Genomic DNA, 13,156 nt, shown 5'->3' on the forward strand with positions numbered 1-13,156 from the left:
TGTAGAATCTTTTCACTTGGACAGCCTCTGGCGTTTAAAGTTCACGTTACAAGTGGAAAATGCAGCAAAAATTTAAAGCAGTAAATTGTACTTAAGTGAAAAGAATGTGATAGTCTTGTCTATAAATTTAGAAGTTCTTTGCTCTCTCTAATGGAGACTCTCTAAAGCAACTTTCAGCAGTAATCACAAACTGTTAATACACCTGAAATCTAACCTTTTGTTTTAAAAATAAAGTATAACAACTTTAGTTTGCTACATTCCATTTAAATTGGGATTAGTGCAACATGTTTGGACTTTGAATATGATATGTGACCCTTCAGGGTGGAGATTTTACACTGGTTTCTGCTTCCTAGATTTTACACTGGTTTCTTCCTTTCATGGTCAGTCACTTGCCTGCCAGAAACATCAGTGCTGGATCCACTGTCTTTTGTCATTTACATAAATGATTTGGATGTGAAAATAGGAGGAGTGGTTAGTAAGTTGGCAGACGACACCAGAATTGGAGGTGTAGTGGACAGGAAAGAAGGTTACCTCAGAATACAGTGGACCTTGATCAGATGGGCTAAGGAGTGGTAGGTAGAATATCAGTTAGACAAATGTGAGATATTGTGTTTTGGTAATGCAAAACAGGGCAGGACTTATCTGCTTAGTGGTGACGTCCTGGGAAGTGTTGCCAAACAAAGACATTGACACGCAGGTTCATAGTTCCTGAAGGTGGAGTCATAAGTAGACAGGATAGTAAAGAAGACATTTGATATACTTGCCTTTATTGGTCAGTGCATTCACTGTAGGAATTGGGGTGTTATGTTGCAGCTATACAGGACATTGGTTAGTCCAAATTGGAATACTGTATTCAATTCTGGTCTCCCTGCTATAGGAAAGATGTTCTTAAACTTTTGAAAGGAGTTGGAGAATTTGAGCTACAGGGAGTGGCTGAATCTGTGGAATTATTATCTGGGGCTATTATCTGTGGAATGTCGGAGGCTGAGGGGTGGCCTCTACAGAAATTTATAAAATCATGAGTGGCGTGGATAGGATGAATAACCAAGGTCCTTTCCCCAGGTTCGAGGAGTCCAAAACTAGAGGGCATAGGTTTAAGGTGAGAGAGGAGGGTGTAAAAGGATTTCGGACAACTTTTTGACACCAAAGGTGTTGTATGTATGGAATGAGCTACCAGGGGAAATGGTGGTGGCAGATACAATTACAACATTTAAAAGGCATCTGGATTGGTATATGAATAGAAAGGGTTTGGAGGGTTAATGGGACAAATGCTGGGACTAGATTAATATAGAATATCTGGTCAACATGGACAAGTTGGACTAAAGGGACTCTTTCTATGCCAAAGAACACTCAATCTAAATCTAAGAATGCTTGGGAGTAAACACAGATGCTGACTGTGATTCTTAAGAGAACTGAGACTACAACAAAGTATCCCACAGTAGGAATAGTGTTCAAGGTGGCAAATGCAACAGAGCAAATGTGTAAAATGGTACATCAGTCATGAGCTGTTTGAACCTGTTGGAAAACTATCTTGAACAATATATTTATGAATTGCTTGTGTATGCATTTTTGTTCTAGAAACCTGGTATTGCAAAATGTGTAATTGGCTTTAATTCTATCTACTTTGTATTGCATTTTGATTATTTTCTATTCCTTGATGAATACAGAACAGTGCAAGTAGATTTTCTTTAAAAGACAAAATTATTCCAAATGTGGTAATTGATAATTCATCCATGTACATATACTTTTCAAAGCTGGTTTATGTTTTTTGAACATTTTATTTAGTTGAATCATTTTTTTTAGATGTTGAACCTGCCAATCCAGAACTTTCATGAATATCCATATTTCAAAATTTTGCTACGTAACGAACAATGTAACTTAACCTTTTAATATGTTCAATCTTAATTGAAACACAATAATACCTGCTGACTGCACATTTTAGAGTAGTTGGAACAACATTTTAAGTTGTAAATGTTTTATGTCAAATGTTTTGATAAATGTAAAGTGGTTAGAAACTGCGTACAATACAAACTCCTGTCTGCTATTATATCAATTAATTTTTAAGCTCTTTTTACAGGATGGAGAAGTGGACGCTGAGGAACTGCAGCGATGTTTAACACAGTCTGGGATACATGGTACCTACAAACGTAAGCAGTTCTTTGTGATTTCTCAAAAAAAAACATTAAATACATGATTATAACAGCATAAATGTATTTGTTTGAACGTGCTGTTCTGGCTGTTTTCAAAAACTCATTTGGCAGTATTTCCTGTTTCACCATGTTCACCTGTTTCACAAATCACTGGCTAAATCCTATCTACTTATTTCCAATCCCATCCAATCACAATCTTTGTTTTAAAAAGTTGCCTTGTATTTCCAAATTTAAATTCCATATAAGGTCAAATTCCCCCTTGTATTATAGAAAAGGTAGGCTAGGATAACCTATGACAATAGGGAAAAGTGGGCAAGAATAATTAGTTATAATTTGATATAAAGTTTGCGTACCAGTTTGTATGAGAATTAAAATCAATGTTCAGCATTTTAGTCACTTTATTTGTCTTTAGCAATATAATTGTAGAAACAAACTGGCTGCTATTTCCCCTATTGGTCCTATTGAAAGTTCTTGACTAAATGCTGCTCTAGTGCCGGTTTTCTTTTTCCAGCATTTTGATTTGGATGCCCTAAAGTTTTGTAAACTACTATCTGTATAACCAGTTCATTTTTAATGTGGTTGGAAGGAAGTTCCTTGTTCATCTAAGAATATTAAATTGTCTTGCAGTTAAAAACAGTTTTAATTAGATTTTATAATTTTATGTACTTGGGCTGTGTCCTGTTATTAATAACTAAGAGAAATGCAATCCTAGCCAAGTTTTACTTGTGAAATGCATGCATTTTTGCTTTTACTGCACAGTATTCACTTCACACGCCTAATAATTATGTCTTGTGTTCAGCTTTTAGTTTGGAGACCTGCAGAATCATGATCGCCATGCTGGATGTATCCTAATAACTGTTGATGTGATGATGCAGCATAGGAATATTTCTCAACAGCGACTTGTGCAGATGTATAATCCAAAATCTTATGTGTTGGTTTTTGTGGTACAGAGGAACCTCGATTATTCAGTATTCTATTATCCGAATATTGGATTGGTAAGATTGCAAAATCCTAGTGCTCGGCCAAACTATGTTGTCTGCTATTTGATTATCCAGAATTCGATTAATCAAACAAAATACTGCCCGCCCATGTCATTTGGATAATCGAGGTTCCACTGTATTTAAAACTTAGAAGATTTCACTTATGAAACAGTATAATGTAAAAAAACAAAACACCTAGATGCTGAAAATATGAAATACAACTGAAATTTCTCAACTTGAGTCAGGCCCCATCTGTGAAGACAGCAACAAGTGCTTGAGGTCTGTGACCTTTCATTAGAGAAGGTCATCACTTGAAATGTCAACTGTTTCTGCGAATGCAGATTCTGTTAGACAAGATGCACATTCCAGCTACATTTGCTACTTTTCATTGAGTACATTTATTAAGGTCTATTTCTTCTCCATTGCAATTCCTTTTGAAGCTAAGTTTCTCCCACAATGTATCTCAATAGTTTTTTTTATATAGCCCTGTAACTTGTGTCTAAGTTACTGTGTTGGTAATCCAAAGGCCTGGACTAAATAATAATTCAAATTTCACCATGGCAACTGGGAATTTAATAAATATATATTTATCAATGTTTATCAGTAACAGTGACTTTTGAAATTACTGGATTATCATCAAAAAATGAACTTCTTTTAGAATCCAGCTATACTCCAGACGTTGTCATAAGCATAAAATTTGTGGTATTTTAAAAAAAAAACTTATTCAGTCCATTTAACCCTACAATGACCTCCTAGCTAACACCTGTGGACTTGTGCTGAAGTTGGGAGGGCTTTCCCACAAACTAATCAAACAACAATATGAAACATTCATTCCTACAGAATCCTCTCCCTTTACCAATGTCCCAGATTATACTATCACTATTCCTGGATGCGTCCTGTAACACTAAGACTGACCTAGCAAAAGTGGTGGCAATGCTGTATATAGTAAGAAATAGAGATTAGCATTTTTACCCAGGACTTCATGCATGGATGAGGTCAAGCCATGCATAGGAGAGGGGAAACTCCTTCATTACCAAGTACTGCCCTCCTTCACGTGATGAATCAGTGGTCCTCCATGTTGAACACTGTTTAGTAGAAGGACTACCAAAGGTGCAGATACGTATGTACTTAAATGTCCATCACTCGAGAGTAGCTGAGCAGTACCACTACTAACCGAGTCCCAAAGAATGTAACTACCATCATGCTATTGATAGGAATAGTACTGCCCATGTGAGCTGACGTTCGATTATAATACCTGGATACCCTTTTCTAGATTGTGTGGCACTACCACTATGCAAAAGGGGATGGATTTAGAACAGATCTAGTGGCTCTAAACTAGGCATATCTATGCTGCACTGTGGGCACTGGCAACAGCAGAATTGTTTTCTACCAAAATTTGTATCGTTTTAGTTTAGTATTTTCCTAACTGTACCATTGCAGTCATCATGCCAGGGAGTCCAATGATGAAGTGAGGGACAGCCTGTCAGGAACCGTACCAATCATACCAAAATATGACCCTTCCTGGTGGTTACAACCAAGGACTGCACACATGCTAAACAGCATTCTAAAGTTAGAGTTGAACAATCCCATAACCAACAAAGATCTGCAGTCCCATCCCATATGGGCATGAGCTGTGCTGAACATTTAAATGACTAACTGGAGGAGATGGCTCCAAGAGCACCCTTATCCTCCATGATAGCAGAGCTCAGTACATCCATGCAAAAGATGCTTAGAAGCATTTGCTACTACTCTTAACCAGAAATGCTGAGTGGATGATTCCTCTTCGCTTCCTTCTGAGGATCCCAACATTGTAGATGTCAGTCTTCAGTAATTCAATTTACTCAATGTTGTATCAAGAAATGACTGAACACACTGGAGAAGCCAAAACTGTGGCCACATAGAGCACGCCTCCTGTTATACGGAGGACTTGCTCCAGATTAGGTGATCTTGGCCAGGTTGCTCCAGGAGTGTCACTGAACTAGGAATCCAGAGATCCAGCCAAATGCACTCTGGTCATGAGATCAAAGCTTATCATTGCAGCTATTGAAATTTAAGTACTTTTTAAAACAAAAATCTAGAATTGTAAAGCTAGGGTGATGACAAATCTAATTGTTGGACAAATCTGTCAGTTTTACTTGTCCTCAAGTGAAGGAAATTCATATATGTTCTCGGAAAGCAAGGTAAACCCAGTCTGGTTCATTGCTGCCATATTAATCTCATGTCAATCATTGGCAAGATGATGGAAGGTGTTGACAGTGTTATCAAATGGCAATTGCTCACCAATGCTAAACTTGACATTTGCCAGGATAACTTGACGCCAAACCTCATTACGGCCTTTGTCCAAACAGGAGCAACAGAGCTCGCCTTCCAGAGCTGAGGGGTGTGTCAATTTTGATGGGATACAACTATTAATTGAATGAGTCATTAATCAATATTGAAGCCATTGGAAATTAGGAAAACTATCCACTGAAGTTTTTAGTAGCACAGAGAAAAATGGTTGTGGCCTTTAGATGCCAGTCTCCCTAAGCCTCATTGAGTCATGTCTTCTTTAAAAAAACATTTTTAATGCAGTTTTTGGTGAAATGTTTTTAATTCTGGTTAGAACTTAGTCTGCATACAGTAGATGCTTCACTTCTATCAGTAACAAATATAACCCTTGACTGGAGTATTTCAGAGAGATATGACTGGAAAGATGGGCTTTAATGAATTTAAAGAGCTATGGGCAGCACTGAATGGATGGAAACAGAACTTCATGATGTATGATCAGGATAGAAGTGGGACAGTAGAACCACTTGAGCTTGGTCAGGCTATTACATCGATGGGTAAGTAGTGAAACTTGTACTTTGCTTTTAAGGTGCTGGAAGTTTTATGAAGCTGCTATACTATGAAGGTACTGGATGGAATTTCCTATAACTTCCTGCTTGCATTTGTAACTTTACATCGCCATGTAATTCTAGAATAACTAGTTGTTACGGTGGTAACAAGAATTTATGCTAAAACAGACTGTAAAGTCAGTTTATTTTAAGGATAGTTTTTTTCTAAACCAGTAAAGTTTTTGAAGTATGTTTATAAATCTTAAATGCTCTTTAGTAGAAATTTGAAGAAAAGGGATTGTGGGAATTGGCAAAGTTGAATTTACTTAATCTGCAAACCGTTGCACAAAGTATATTTAGAATTAAAGCTCTAATTTGAGAACATCCTAACTAAAGTATAGGTAAGCATGACTTGTTTTGATTGTCAGGACCAGAAGCAATTATTGATTATGCAGGGTGATCTCCAGTTGTGCTTGTAGAATAGAAAATATTGGTCTAGAGTATTTCAGTCTTCAATTTTGGAAGACAGGAATTTAATGTTTAAAAAATTTAAATAATTATTTGTTTGAAATTTTAATCCTAGACACCACAAACTCTGAAGTCGTTTAAACATTAAATCAAATAGATCGGTTTATATTAAAAATAAATACAGGCTGGCACTTTTAAGAAAGCTGTACAATATAACTTAGACTTAAATCTTCAAGGAGTGTTACCACTCAATAATGCAATTCAACCATCTCTAGGTTGTGAAAGCTGTTGAGCATATACTGGAAAAGTGTCTTTGAAGATGCTATATCATGTAAGTGCTTTATCATAGCAATCTAATTGATTTTCGCTGGTTGTTTATGGAGTGTCAAAACTCAGCTGAGAAGAAAGCATCTCTGTGATTACAAAAAAAAAGTTGTCACATCCTCCAGTTAAAAAGTTTTACAAAAATTTGTGGAAAAGTGGTGCACACAATGTTGCTTTTCATCTGGAATACTGTATTTGTTAATCCCAATAGATAATAAGTTCATTGTTGAAAACCTCTACAAAATCCCATGTTTCTGTATTATTCCTTCCCACAAATAATTTTTTAATGTTAACTGCCAATCTTTGAATAATAATTTCTTAAAGTTTAAGCAAAAAGTACATTTCTGAAAATCAAAAATTAATGAAGTATGATGATGTATTAGCAATTACTAAATTGAAGTCCTCCGTATCTCCAAATCTGACTGTTAGATAAACTCCTTGAGTGATGTGTCCGCTTTCCCAGGATGCATTGGTATATTTTGAGATTGAAATGCTGAGCATATATCTTTAACCATAGTAATTCTCTGGTACCTGACTGGATATTATTTGAAGAAAAGATAGAGAGCAAATTTCAAAAGCTTTGTTCAAGTGATGTGCAAGAGGAAAATGTCTGACTATATTGATTACTCACTGAAATCATTTATTTCTTGTCCTGTAAACATAGGAAATATAAGTTAAAATATCTAATAATTTGATCCTTAATAAAATTTTAATTTAAAAATAGATTAGATTAGATTAGATTAGATTAGATTACAGTGTGGAAACAGGCCCTTCGGCCCAACAAGTCCACACCGACCCGCCGAAGCGAAACCCACCCATACCCCTACGTTTACCCCTTATCTAACACTACGGGCAATTTAGTATGGCCAATTCACCTGACCCTGCACATCTTTGGACTGTGGGAGGAAACCGGAGCACCCGGAGGAAACCCACGCAGACACGGGGAGAACGTGCAAACTCCACACAGTCAGTCGCCTGAGGCGGGAATTGAACCCGGGTCTCTGGCGCTGTGAGGCAGCAGTGCTAACCACTGTGCCACCGTGCGCCCATAGTGTTTGGAGGAAACTTGGAGGACCATCAAGGAACCACTTGCCACCTACCTCCTTTGGAGAAAGAGAAGGGGTGTCTAAAATGGAGGGTTAAATACAACAACATAGGATGAGGAAGAAATACAGGATTTGAGCATATAGTTTAAAAGGAAAGTTTCAGCAATAAAGCAAGTAGTTAGACAGAGAAGAGATTGTAGTGGAAACTGTGAATAATGGGGGCAGAGTATAGGAAGGGAGCTGCAGAAGATTTCAAGCATTATTTTTTCCACAGCGCCCATCAGAAAAATGGAGCTTGGAATCTTCTGATGCTCCCTTTCCCACCACACCATTCCACCACCATAGCACCTGCTATTATTTTTTCACATAAATGGAAGGTGGAAATGACACCAGAAACTGGAGGGGATGGAAAGTGGGGGGAGAAAACCTAAAAAAGTAAATGCAGAAAAGAAATAGTGAGATGGAAAGGATATCCAGAAACCATAACACAGACAGCGAAATGATAAGGGAGAGACCACATTTTCTGACTTAACATCTGTCCCACCATTGGTGATCAACTATTAATATTAAAATTTGATTTCTGGCAGACTTCCACCAAAAGTTTGTATTGAACTTCAAAGTTATTACTGGCTAAGTAGAATAACCACTCAAGTCACGTTGTAAGAGTGCAGAGTTGAGTGTAAAGTTAATTAAATTGTTCCGCTTAAGCGATATCAGGTTTTTGTCTGTAATTTTAAAATAATCATTTTAAATAATACTGTAAACTTTGGAGCATTGTTTCTCAAGTTTCACGTTATTCTTGAGTAACATATTCTGAATTTTTCTTTAGCTCACCTCCACGTTACAAGAGAGTCTACAGTGGCTTATTTGGCACAGCTTAAGTTTTAGATCTTTCTCAAAATCTGTTATGTTCTATTTCTGATACTGATGTTTAGAAAAATGTATAGCTGTATCACATGGCTTATCTCTGGGAAATGCATTTGTTGAGAAAATTTTGAATGGTTGTATTTGCAAATTATACAAATATTCATATTATGCTGCTGCTTTGGAGCTAGTGGCAGTGCCTGTTGTGTTGTATCACTTGGGATTATCCAGTTTGCAACTCCTTATTGAGAGTGCATCAGTTTTCAACATTTAAAGCTGAAAGTTTTCCAAAAATATTATTTTTGGCTGATCAAGATCCTATATCATACAGTATTAGTAATGTAAGTTTGATCATGAAAACCTAAAACATAAGAAAAAATTAACGATCAGTTCCTGACCAGTTTTTTTTCAGGATACTTGAGTTGTCAGTGTTGCTCTGTTAAAACTGTTAATAGGACTAATTATACATTTATTAATCCTGAACAACTGAAACAATTTGAAAGTTTATGGATCCTTGAAATTATTAGATCACTTGTTTGCACTTCCTAATTTATTTTCTCTCGCATTTTGTAACTCTGTCCAATTCCTGCAATTACATTTCCATCTTCTATATTTTACTGAAACAGCTTTTCACTGGCCTCCACGTTTTCTCAAAATTTTAGGTAGTGCCATATTGAGTATAAAAATTAACTTTATTTTTTTTTGATAAAAAGTTCCTGGATAGACATGAATCCATTGCAGTCAATTATTAATTCATGAAAAGCTATGTCTGAGTTGTCTTGCCAGGAGCAAGAGTATTATGAGCATGTGCCAAGGAGAACATTTTGCGTGCAAACTACATTTTGTGCAAGGAAGAACAGTGTCGTGTAATAACTAATTTATTTTTAATTGGCGTTTTGGGTAAGGTTGGTTTTTGCAATACCTGCTATCTAGTATGGTTCAAAGCCAAAATCTCAAACGAATCTGTGACCCATTTGAGCCTTGAAATAATACTTGTTTAAGGATTTAACTTAGGTTCAGTACATTTTTCTGCCTTCTATCTTGCTTATAATATTTTATAAAATATTCTAAATGAGCTATGGCAGTCATTTGTTTCAGAATATTATTTTGTATGTTTCAGGGTACCGACTGAGTGCTCAAGCTATAAATGGTATTATAAAACGTTACTGTAAAGATGGCAAGACCTACTTTGATGACTATGTTGCCTGCTGTGTAAAATTAAGGGCAGTTACAGGTATGCATTATCCTCGAATATCTTACTCAGTTTTATTGGAGGACAATTTTGTACTGTATTCTGAAGAATTTAGTTCTGAGTTACATATTGATATTGTTTGAGTAACTGCTTAAATTTCTTTGAGGTGGAAGAAGTTAATATTTAATTTGCCTAGATGACATATGATATGTTAATTTGTTAACTTGAGGTTGACTTTTTTTCGAGATTTTAATCAAAATCTTGAATGACTGGGCTACACCTATTTCAGTTTGTAAGATACTCCACACTTCATTGCACTGTGTCCTTAACAGCCATAATCAAAGTCGTACCTTTAATCATAAAAGTAACTGAACTCCATTCTTTTCAATGTCTCTGATTTCATTAAACCTTTCCTTTTTCTATCCTGTAGCCAATAATCTTGTTCGTTCATATAACTGTTCCCCAAGAATTTTAAGATTGCGATCTGACCTGTTATAACAGATGCTCCCTGGGTCTGACCCATAGATGTTTTTTAAAAAATTTCTTTATGGGATGTGAGACACAACAATATTTATTGTCCATCTGTGTTGGCCTGGAGGAGTTGGTGCCTATGTCAGTGTTGACTACAAACTGAATAGGAGCAGCTCTAAAAATATGTGGTTACAACAGCAATTCTGAGGCTGAGCATTCCAAGTGACTTAACATATATTTTTTAATCATTCAGGGGCATTTGGGTTTGCTGGCTTCACCAGCATTTATTGCACTGGAGAAGATGGTTGGTGAGCTGCCTTCTTGAACCTCTGCATCATTTGGTGTATAGGGGCAGTCACAGTGTAGTTTTAAAAAAAAGGAGTGCCAGGATTTTAACCCAGCCATATTGAAGGACCGATGATATAATTGCAAGTCAGTTTGGTGTTCGGCTTAGAGGGATACTTGGAGGTGTTGGTGTTCCCATGCAGCTGCTTCCTTTGTTTTTCCTCTAGAGGGTGGGGATCGTAGATTTGGAAGATGCAGTCAGAAGAGCTTTGGTGAGTTGCTGCAATATGTCTTGCAGATGGTACAGGCTATGACTACGTTGGTGATGAAGGGAGTAGATGAGGTGTTGCTTTTTCCTTGATGATACGCTTTTTGAATACTGTTAGAATTGTACTCAACAAGGAATGTGAAGAGTGCCCATCAAACTCCTGGCTGGTCTTGTATATACATTCCTGCCAACTCCGGTGACCCTTCACTGTCTTGTTTAACAAGAATCTAGCTGCTACCTCCTCAAACATTCCAAACATTTTGCTTTCACAGCATTCTTAACATGAGAGCACTAAGTCATTTGATTTTGAGAGGAAAAGAATTGTGTTTTCTGTTTTAAATGGGTAATGTTTAATTTTTAAACTGTTGACTGTCAGTTCTACAGTCTCCAATTTGAGGAAGCACCCTCACTTGTCTGCCTGTCAACCCTCCTCAGGATCTTTTCATAGTTTCAGTCGTCATCTCTTCCTCTTGTAAATTCCAGTGGATATTGGCCTAGCTAGCCCAGTCCTCAGAAGACCTCTCGCTTTCACTCCCCTTCTCTAAACTTCTTCCAGTGCATTAACATCCATCCTTGAGAGAGTTGGCCAACACTGCACAGTACTCCAAATAAAGTTTCACCAAGGTCCTGTGTAGCTCGTGGTGTGGAGATGCTGGTGTTAGCCTGGGCTGGGCAAAGTTCAAAATTAGGTAGCTATCTGACAAACGAGTAGCGCTCCAAAAGCTTGTACTTCCAAATTAACCTGTTGGACTATAATCCAGTGTTGTGTGATTTTTAACTGTGTACCTCAGGCATAACGTTCACACTTATGTTCAGTTCCCCTTGTGATAAATAGCTTCCTAATTCCTTCCTATACCGCAACTCAAAACTATGATGTATATTTTTTTCCTTTGTTAAACCAGAAAAAAGACTGGGTACTGTGGATATTTTTCATTTATTATCATTTTTGGACTGGTGACTTGAACTCATTGCGCACAACTTTGATTTTTTTTTGTTGCAGATGCTTTCAGACGAAGAGACAGTCTGCAGCAGGGATATGTGAACTTTGCTTATGATGATGTAAGTTCCTAAAATGCATGATTTGTTAGCTTTGAAATTATTTGCTCTGACTGTCTGCAGTGGCAACTGCGTCAATCATTGACCCTGATGGACACAATGGTAGAAATTGTTTTTAATTTAGTTTCGGTCGTGATATTAGATATCATTGATATGTATGGAGTCTTTATTAGATTTCATTTTTAAGAGTTTTAAGAACATTTTATTTAGTTAAATATTATAGTCATAATAAATAACCGGTTAACAGTTTCTTGCATTTGTCGAGTTATTTAATAAAACTGCTATAAATATGAAATGTGACACTTATCCAAAAGAGTGGTTACATTTGTTTGATTCTCAATCCATGAAAGTTTTGGCTGGATATAGATGGATTTGACTTAAGTTTGTTCATTTTAATTTTGTTGGTGTTTATCATGTTTAGAAATTGCAATGTATATTAACCTTTTCATTCTGTTTCACTTTTCAAGTTTATCCAATGCACCATGTCCATTTGAGTGCAACATTGCATCCATTATGCAAAGACTGGCCGCTGATGACTGATTGAAACCAGTGATTTATATTGCATTGAGGATAAATTGAACCTGCTCAAATTGCATACATGTCTAGTGGTTTTGTATATTTTCTTTTTTTATTGTGTAAAATAAAAAAGGAAATTCGATTTTATGATGTGTACACAATTTGTTATGCTATCACTTGCCAAATTTTTTTTTCTTTCATAGCTTGCAAAATATTAATTTACAGGTAAATGGCTTTGCTGCAATTGTGCCTCTTGGAACTTTGTGTAGTTTAAGACAAATGTTTAGGTTTTTAGCCTATTGTAATGTATGATGTAACAAGGTTAATATAAATAATCACATTTTTGTGAACCAAACATCACTTTGCATTTGAATAGCATTTCCATTTGCAATTTTTTAAAAGATTATATTTTTTTCACGTTTTCATACTGCTTTTCTCACCATGTAATAAAAATCTTTTACTTTCTGTTTAATGCTGGATATACAATTGTCAATGGAATAAAATAAAACTAGTGACAAATTTTTTTTTAGATAAGGTGTCTTTGTGAGAAATGAGAAATTACTGCCTTATCTGATTATGTTGGGCGCAATATTTGTCTAGTGACATTCCAGAAAAAATCCTTGCCTACCTTCTCTCCATTTTATTTTAATTTAAAGACTTACAGGCCCGCATGCACTTGTTATTTTAAGTTGTATGACTACACTCTACTCCTGTCATCCACAG

General features: G+C 36.3%; 1 protein-coding gene across 1 annotated transcript in view; it reads left to right on the forward strand.

Moving 5' to 3' along the window:
• LOC122551636 (grancalcin-like) overlaps positions 1 to 12,952 on the forward strand; it is a 38,010-nt gene extending 25,058 nt beyond the window's left edge. The window contains exons 3-8 of the mRNA XM_043693874.1: positions 2,078 to 2,147; positions 2,950 to 2,993; positions 5,805 to 5,952; positions 9,766 to 9,879; positions 11,862 to 11,920; positions 12,385 to 12,952. Coding sequence (XP_043549809.1) covers positions 2,078 to 2,147; positions 2,950 to 2,993; positions 5,805 to 5,952; positions 9,766 to 9,879; positions 11,862 to 11,920; positions 12,385 to 12,411 — 462 coding nt within the window. The 3' untranslated portion in view covers positions 12,412 to 12,952. The remainder of the gene's footprint in view (positions 1 to 2,077; positions 2,148 to 2,949; positions 2,994 to 5,804; positions 5,953 to 9,765; positions 9,880 to 11,861; positions 11,921 to 12,384) is intronic.
• Positions 12,953 to 13,156: the final 204 nt, after the last annotated feature.

Source organism: Chiloscyllium plagiosum, chromosome 7, assembly GCF_004010195.1.
Source record: "Chiloscyllium plagiosum isolate BGI_BamShark_2017 chromosome 7, ASM401019v2, whole genome shotgun sequence".
NCBI classification, from domain to species: Eukaryota; Metazoa; Chordata; class Chondrichthyes; order Orectolobiformes; family Hemiscylliidae; genus Chiloscyllium; species Chiloscyllium plagiosum.